General features: G+C 52.7%; 1 protein-coding gene and 1 non-coding gene across 2 annotated transcripts; both read right to left on the reverse strand.

Moving 5' to 3' along the window:
* Positions 1 to 1121: 1121 nt before the first annotated feature.
* Positions 1122 to 7882, reverse strand: ODC1 (ornithine decarboxylase 1). The gene is made up of 12 exons (XM_016127112.2): positions 7727 to 7882; positions 5371 to 5483; positions 5146 to 5279; positions 4692 to 4865; positions 4322 to 4494; positions 3931 to 4065; positions 3731 to 3812; positions 3554 to 3637; positions 2483 to 2645; positions 2290 to 2402; positions 1994 to 2208; positions 1122 to 1603 (listed from the first exon to the last, which is right to left on the reverse strand). The coding sequence occupies exons 3-12, from the start codon at positions 5245 to 5247 to the stop codon at positions 1459 to 1461; spliced, it is 1386 nt and encodes a 461-aa protein (XP_015982598.1). The 5' UTR covers positions 5248 to 5279; positions 5371 to 5483; positions 7727 to 7882; the 3' UTR covers positions 1122 to 1458.
* Positions 6395 to 6530, reverse strand: LOC118605875. Its single transcript, XR_004952273.1, has one exon. It is a non-coding gene; the product is annotated as a small nucleolar RNA SNORA42/SNORA80 family (small nucleolar RNA).
* Positions 7883 to 8980: the final 1098 nt, after the last annotated feature.

The raw sequence follows: 8980 nt of genomic DNA on the forward strand, positions 1-8980 counted from the left end.
CATTTGTAGCAGGAGCAGCAGGCATCAGACCCCAAGGGAGCAGGCAAGGACGCGCTCAAGGACGTGGGGCCAGCCACCCTCTCCCCGCCCCTTCTCCAGGAAGAGCCCGTTTTCTCTGTGGCTCCTGAGAAGCCTTTTCATGTTCTGGCACCTAAAGCCACACGCTTGGGGGCAAGGAGGGAGGCCAGAGCTGCTGAGAAGCCATGCCCTAGTCGGGCTGAGCGGCCAGGTGAGAGGGATCAGTATCAGTGTCCATCCCCTTAGGCCTTAGGGGAAGGTGCTTTCGAGGACACAAACTCACTCCCCTCAACTCCTCCTAAGGGGCTAACAGCAGCCGCCAGGCGGCGTCCTCGGCTCCTGGGAGGGAACCGGGCCACAGCGCCCCCATCGGCACCACTTGCTGCTGACTCCCCCGTCCCTCCCATGCAGCTGGGGGCTTCCTAGAGCAGCGTGTGGCTTTATATGGCCTCTCTTCCTCACTCTGCAGCTCTGCAAGGGTTCAACATTCCCATTTTGAGGGTTAAGTAACATGAGCTTGCTTTTCTGGGGAATGGGGGAAGTTGGTAAGAAATCATAAGGCCAGTCAGGGGTCAAGGTTAGACACCTGTAACACAGAATAATTGAATTTATTAATAAGTTTACTGCCACATGCCACACTACATCCCTAACTTGTCTGCAAACCTGCAGCTTGTGCTGGGAGGGCCCTCCAGGTGGGAAGGGGGCGCCTCTCTCTGGGGGTTGGGCTCAGAGGGCCCCGCGGTTAACGAGGGGCTCCGGGCGTTCCGCGGTTCGGCCATCCCTGGGGACATGCAGGGTGGGCTGAGCCACGGAGGTGGACGTCTGCCACTCTTGGCAGCAGAGGACACGGCCGGTCTCGTCCACCCTGCTTCCGCCTGTACGTGGGCTAAACCCGCAGTCCTTTGTGAGAATCTACACCAACCCGATACAGGACTCCTGTACCTGAAATAAAAATGCCCAACAGGAAGAAGGCTCTTCCACGGAGCGCCTTAGTCCTCTGGGACAACCTTTCCAGCCCGTGGGGGATACGGCATCAGCTCCCACTTGTAAAACACACGCAAGGTGAGCGTTTGAACTGGACACACTGCAAAGATTTCCCAATGCCTAATTATTTCAAGATACTTTATTTTTAAAACAAGTCACGATACTAAGCTTCTGGCCCGTTTTGCCAATGTCCAAGCTACAAACGCTTGCTCAGCAGCTGAAGGGCCCTCTTTAGTAGCATGTCTGAAGAGTGAATAAAAATCCATATAAAACAAATATTCAAATAGTTTCCATAGGAACACAGATAAGTGTGACCCCACCTCCTAGCCTTCCATATTGTTCCATCTGTGCCAACCCGACTTACAAAACATTTCAAAACTAGCAGTAATTAAGTTAAAGGCCCCCCCAATCCCTTAATTCAAGCTACACTCGCAGTAACAGCTACAAGAACGGCATCTACACATTGACGCTGGCGGACGCGCAGGCCGCCGGGGGGCGCTCCATCCCGCTCTCCCAGGCGCACGACGTCCTGCAGGTGCCGATGTCCTGCTCCTCCGCTTCGGGCTTGAAGTCCCGCGTCTGAACCTGCTGCATCAGTTGCCTGAGCGTGAGAGAGAAGGAAGGAGCACAATCAGCACCCGAGTCACCCGTCTCTGGGCGGCTTCCAATCACTCGTCCGGGAGCCTATTTGCTTCCTCGGTCACTGTGTCATCAGGAAGCAATTCGCTGCACTTCTGAAGCAACTATTTCTTCAGAACCCGCTTTTTGGTAATAAGGAAACCACAGAGCATGTGCATTCATTAAAACATTCTCATTACCCAGAAACACCTTAACCGGTCTTTTCTAAAATGGGTACGCCACAGGGAAAATCTGAGAATACAAATCACTATCATTGGATTTTTCCCCCCAAATTTTCTTAGCGTGGGGAGAAAACAAACTCTGAAAGAGGTGCCTTTCCTCATCAGGACCGCGCACGCGCATTGCCACTCACCACGTGGGCCCCGACATCACGTAGTGGATCGTCGGCCTCTGGAACCCGTTGAAGGTGGACGCGGCGGCCACGGTGTAAGCGCCCATGTTTTCAAAGAGCATCCAGTCCCCGACGTGCATCTCGGGCAGGCCACAGCGCTCGACGATGCGATCGAGGCCGTCGCAGGTCGGTCCCCATATGCTGGATGAGTAATACTTCTCGTCTGGTTTGGGCCTCTATGTTTGAGAGAAACGTACCTAGTTACACCAGTCAGGACCCATCACTTAACTCTTACACACAGTATAGTCGGAAGGTACCTTCTGCAGAAGGGGCTTCACGTGCGCGTGATCATAGAGGATGCAATTAAACGATCCGTATACACCGTCGTTCACGTAATACATAAAGGTTTTTTCGCTCGACTCATCTTCATCTAGGAAGCAGAAAGTCTCCATTACCACTTTTTGTACTAGCTTTCAGGTCCGCACACCACGATTCACTCTTTGTACCCACCGTCAGAGCCCGTCTGCTCCTTTAACACGAGTTTCTTAGCGATGATGTTGACTGCGAGTGTGAAAGCTGATGCTACGTAGTATCTGCCTGGCTCCGCTATGAGCCTCACTCCCGAGTCGGACGGGAAATACTTGTCCAGCGCTGGGTTGATGACACTGGTGACCTATGAGAGTGAGACAGACGAGAGGGTCAGCCACCGAGGTGAACCGCGTGCAGGAGGACGCAGTGCTGCGACGTGACAAACGTTTCTGTTTACGCGCGGCCATCAGGAGGAGCTTAACAAGCAACAGCAGCAAAAAATAAAAATAGGAATCTCCCTGAAAACCACCTTCACTTCCCTGTGGCTTCACTGTGACTCCTCCTCAGAGAGCCTTCCTTCCTATCCTTTTTAAGATATTATGGGTTGGGTTTGATTTTACCAAACAGTATGAAACAAATTTATTTTCACCTTCTTAGTACCAAAGTGCCTAAATATTTTTTACATGCCAACAAGATAAAACACTTTTTCTGCCAACCTCACATAATTTTAACAAATAAGAATGTGGATCTTTTGTTATAAATTTGAGCACCATGTAATGTCTTAAGTGACTAAACACTTAAAATGTTTTAAGAAAACACAAATTCTAGCATAGCACGTATGGTGTAGAGCGGATCCTCCAATTACATTTACTTTGTCCGAATGTCATTTCACTATAACGTTGATGAGACGTCACAGGAACTTAATTCTTGTTTCTGTCAATTAGCTTGTGGTAAAATCGGTTTTGTTACACGTCCTTTCCCCTAAAGCTACAGAACATATTGATGTTAAGGACTTACTGTACTAAAGCCATCACGTTCTTATTTCCAGTGACATTTCTTAACGTCATCAATTATTTTCTAAGACTTTTTAGACTCAATTTAGAAAGCTAAATGATGTTAAATACAATTTTAAATCACACAAAGTCGCTTGGAATATCACACCAGGACATTTACTTTCATAGGTGTAGTCTCTTTTGGTATTGGCTAAGCAGTTTTAACATTCTAAAAAGGGACTTGCTACAGTAGCTCTAGTACACTGTCGTTGTGGATTACCTCCTCGAACTTAAGCTTCACATCCTCGGAGCCAGGAAAGCCGCCACCGATATCAAGCAGATACATGTTGAAACCAACCTCAGCCTGGAGTTAAGAAAACGAAGTCAGTCAAATAGCCAGAGTCATCATGCGTCAGTTCTGCCCCCCACCTCCCACTTGGGGTTCAGATATACTCACCCCCATGTCGAAGACACAGCGGGCATCAGAGATGGCTTGCACGAAGGTCTCCGGATCCGTACAGCCGCTTCCCACGTGAAAACTAGGAATAAGAAAGGAGAATCCACCATCCCTAAAAAGAACTACTTACAGTGGGGGGGAGGGGGCTGTCAAACTTGTGTCACCCAAATATCACCACCTTAGCCTCTCTACCATCTCACCTGACACCAATGACGTCGATGTTCAGCTCTCTGGCCCGTTCCAAAAGCAGCCTGCTGGTTTTGAGTGTGGCACCAAATTTAACACTGAGGCGACAGACTGCCTTGGAATCATCGGTGGCAATCCGCAAAACCAACCTAGAAGCAAGAAAAGGGCAGCAAATTTACATGATGTAAGGATCACCTACGGCCACGGTCAGAACACAAAGCGAACCTTTGGCTCTGATGATGATACTCTGTGCTTCAAGCCCAAAATGGTTACGTCAGTCTAGAGACGTTAAGTGACTTTCTACTTTGTCTCTGATCCAGTGCACAGATAATTTACTAAAGTGCAGAAATCTAACACGGGTGCCACACCGGACCCTCCCCTCAAATGGAGGAGAGAGAAACTCACTTCGCCTTTGGATGTGCCCTGGCAACTTTCATCAGCTCAACTTCGCTGTCAAAAGTCATCATCTGGACTCCGTTATTGGCAGCATATTTAATCTGAGACACTTGCTTACAAGGATTTGCATAGATAATCCTTTCTGGAGGTACCCCGAGACTCTGCACCAATTGAATTTCAGTCTGAAAAAGAAGAGGTTACACTGTAAGTTGCTAATAAATGCAAGAAGCAGAATAACGGGGAAGCTGTCACACCACAGTCCCCTCTACCTTTATCAGCATTTACCGCCCCAGAAACGTAACTCCGATCTGCCCCGCTGGGAACACCAGGGCCGTTTGGCGGGATCATTTCCGAGTCCTGTGGCTGGCTTTTCGCTTACCTTGCTGGCGCAGTCGAATCCCGTCCCGATGGCAGCGAGGGTCTTTAGTACGGTTCTGCTGTCATTGCATTTGACTGCATAAAAGGGGGTGACCCGGGGAAGAGCTTTCAGCCACTTCAGATGTTTCCTGAGAATGTCTCCCAGGTCTGCCACGTAGAAGGCATCCTTGTCGTCCTGCAGCAAGTGTGGTCACAGGGGACTCATTAGCTGCCTAATGCGTCCGGCATGCGGCCTCCCTTCACTTCCCGTCATTCCCAACGAACCCCACTCGCTTGAGTCTAGTCACCGACACGAATGTCGCTGTTATCGCTAAATAATCCGCAGCCAATTAAATTCTAAATTCCCTAACAAGACCTAAGTTCCATTACATTTCCTTCAGACCCCACTGAAGTTTCCCACTCATCAGCTCATCTCTCTCCGAGGTACACCGCCAACGTGGACTCATTCCACTTACGGAGGAAGAAACTTCATTAATTTTTTGGTCCAGAATGTCCTTGGCGGTAAAGCCTTCATCGAGGAAATGGCAGTCAAACTCTTCATTGACAAAGTTGTTCATGGCTTCTGGATATTCTTTCAAAATACAACGATCTGTGAATAGAGTGGAGATATTTACTCAGGAGCCTTCGAGATACTTAGTAATTTTTAACAAGATGAACTTGCAACAATCATGGATACTTACAAGGAAAACTAAGAGATGGAATTTAAAGAAACGATTGCCAGCTTCACAAATTCTCCAGGAGTTCCAAGTCCCGCTGAAGATGGGTATGTTCTCCGTGCAGCAGTGGAAATGTCCTGAGAAACACAGAATTTGCTGTCCCCATTAGGAACACATCATGTGGAAAGATCAGGTCCCAACCGTGCACACCCAGGAAGCAGGGTTACTCAAGCAGCTCACTCTCTGGGTGTGGAACCCCATTAGTCCTGGGTGGAAGTCTCATGATTCCCTAAACTTCTGTAGTATCCGAGGACACCAGAGTCAACACTGCAGATTTTTTCCAAGTAGCACACTAAAATTCCATATATAGCACTGTACATCTCAATAAGCACTTCGAATATTCATGGTAAAAAATGAATGTGGGCTCCAGCTTTCTTGCACTTAGTTCACTAATAAGGGAAAAAGTTTTACGATGGTCTGCTTACTTTATTTCAGAGGTGCCCCAGTTCTTCAGAAGCTTAAAACAGCGGTTGCAGCAATCCAAGTTGCCACATAGACTAGACATCCTGCCCTTTCCTACTTTCAGTAAGCCTTACAGTGGCTGACAGGCACCACGGGAATGTCCGGGTCTCCCCACTTCCTAAGTACTCGTAAGTTTCCTGAGAATTCTCTGAGCTAATTTTCATGCTATTTTACTTTCATGCTGGGCATCTATTTTTAAAAACTGCATCGTCATCAAATCAACATAATGTACTATAGCTACTCTATCTGATCAGAAGGCAGTATTCTTGAACCAGTGTTGCCTACTGAATTGGCAATTCTGGGACTCCCAGTGAGCACTCTAATATTCGCTTAGCTATGAATGATAATCACAGGAGAGTAATTTTTAGTCTTAAATGATTAATAAAAATAAGCATAAATGAATTATGAATAAGCAAAACTAAGCCTGTACCAATCAGAGCCTTCATGAAATGTGACATTGGTGAGTGACAGTTATCTTAAAATTATTTTAACCTATTTAACTTCCGCCAGATGGAGCCTTCTTTTCCAATGTGTAACCCGCTTCAGAGCCTGCAGCCTACGGGCACAGAGGCCAGGCAATGGTTCGGGGCTACGATTTGCTCTGGCATGGGGCACTATGAGAGGCCCAGGGGGACGGGCCTGCCATAAATCCAAACCCATGCACGGGAGAACTTGTTTCACGACGTGATCCGAAGTGACTTGTTGGCATTGTCAACCTCCTAAACCACCCCTCGAGCGAGGCAGCAGACTAAGGTCAGCAAATCCACTGTCTATATAAACATTTAAACAGGCTCAAGCGGTGACAGATTGGATTAACTTGCGTCTTGTTAAACATCTGTATTTAAGGCAAAGTTCAGGCTTAAACTTGGAAAGTTTTCTTTCAAATACACCGCTATCAAGTATTTTGCTTTCCTGTATCTTTGAAGCTTTATTTTTTGTAGCTTGCAATCAAGAAACTTCACCCAAGAACACCTCTTGGCGCTCTGGACAGCGAGGTTACTTGAAAAGATGAATTGATTAGCACAAGACAGCACTTTTCTGCTGAGTCTCTGCTGCCAGCGGGTAATGTAATAAGAGCCAGGCACCAATTTAAACCGAAACGGAAAAAAAACTGCACAAGTCAACTACATTACGCCCAGTTTTAGGTTTGAATAAAGTCAACACATTCTTTGTTCTCCCCAGACGTTTCTAAAAGGTTCTGCTCCCACATTTTCACGGTTACTTAGAACTCTCAAACAACAATCGGGCTTTTCTGAAAACCGTGGGGCTGCCTCCTACCTGTAACTGTCCCTGAACCGGATATTAATACTCCAGGCTTTTCTTAAATCACTAAGTCATTCACAGAGTCCTTAAATAGACAATACTCAGCCACCGCTAGCCGAGTATTTATCGCAGCTACCACAAGGCTGGCTTAGCGCTAGCAGCTCCTGTGGGTCCTACACCGGGTCGCTGGCTCCGCTCCCAGAGCAGAAATAAAAGCCAAAGGGGAAAAACTGCAGGACGAGGCGGAATGGTACGTCTCCTCTCGACGCCGAGATGCGCGACGGGAGCCGCGCGCCTCCCCTGCACCTGCCGCCCGGCTCGCCGCATGGGTGTAGAAAAGGAAAATAGCGGTTGGAGGACCGGCAGGGCCTCCTCCGGCGCTTCCGGCTCGGAACCCCACGTCAGCGGCGCGGCGCCCCGGGGCCCCGCGGGGCGCGCGCTGCGGCCCGGGGGTGCGCGCCCCGCTCCGCGGGCGGCCGGCCCCGCGACCACGTGCCCCGCGGGCCCAGGCGCGGGTCTGCCCGCGCCCCGGCCCCGGCCCGGCGCGCAGCGACACGTGGCCGCCCCCCCGGCGCCTCGCGAGCGCCCCTCTCACCTGCGAGCCGCGGGCGCCTCACGCCGACCCCATGCGGACGCCGCCGCCGCTGTGCGCGCAGGCCCGCCGGCCCCCCCGTCGGCGCGCCGCCTCGCTGCCCTCCGGAGCACCGCCGGCCAGGGGTGGCGCCGCAGCGCTGGCACAGGGGCGGCGGCGGCGACGCCGGGGGACTGACAAAGCCCGCCGCGCCGCGGCCGCACTACTTATAGCGCCGCGCGTGTCGTCATGGAGACGCACCAGCTCAAACCAGCCGCGATCGGTTCCGGCCGGGCGTCCGCCCGGGGAGGGGGCGGGGCGCGGGGCGGCGGCCAACCCGGGCCCGCGGCGGGGCGGGGCGGGGCGCGGCGGGGACGCCCGCGCGTCAGAGCCGCCGGGCGCCCCGCGGCTGCCCGCGCCTGCGCACGCGCGCCGCGCCGCCGGCACCCCGCCCCCGGCTGGCGCCCCCGAGTGCCGGGCCGCGCCCGCGCCCCGCGCCCCGCGCCCCGCGCCCCGCGCCCCGCGCCCCGCCGCGCCCCGGCCCGGGAGCCGCCGCCGCGTTGCGCAACCCGCCGCCGCCCGCCGCCCGCCGCGGAGCTGTCCCCCCACTTGGCATGGCACGCCTCGTGCCCGGGGGCAGAGAAAGGAAGTCGTGGGCGCGAGCGCGCCACGTGGACCCTGCCCGGCCGACTCCGGCCTCTCCCGCCCGGCGCCTCCTTTCTGAGGAAGGGCCTGGGACTGATTCTGGAGCTGCTGCACCGGAGCGGGACAGGGACGCTGGCGGGGAAGGGGCGTGCTGAGCGGCACCTGGCGAGCCACCGTGCCAGTAAACTGTGCCCGACACGTCCAGGTGCACATCCAGGTGTTTTCCACCGGGCTGGCAGACAGCGGTAGACGCGGTCCACCCGATTAAGCTGGAGACTCGTCTAAGGGCATTAGGGGGAGAGGTAGGAGACTCGTCTAAGGGCATTAGGGGGAGAGGTAGGTGACGAGGCCCCAAGCCACTGAGCAGCTCGCTGCCCTTTGCCGTGTGGATGGCGCTCGTCCTCCACTGGACATCTTTAAGGGCAGCTCCGACAGCCCTTGGAGTTTGGAAAACCCAACACGCCGACGTTTGCGCGGTAAATGCATATGGCTAAACCTGCGTAGGAAATTGGTGGTCCCCAGCCCCCGGGGCCACGATGGGGACCATCCATGGCCTGCGAGGAACCGGGCCGCTAGGCAGGAGGTGAGCGGTGAGCAGAGCTTTATCTGCATTTGCAGCCGCTCCCCAGCGCC

This window comes from Rousettus aegyptiacus, unplaced genomic scaffold, assembly GCF_014176215.1.
Source record: "Rousettus aegyptiacus isolate mRouAeg1 unplaced genomic scaffold, mRouAeg1.p scaffold_m13_p_7, whole genome shotgun sequence".
NCBI classification, from domain to species: domain Eukaryota; kingdom Metazoa; phylum Chordata; class Mammalia; order Chiroptera; family Pteropodidae; genus Rousettus; species Rousettus aegyptiacus.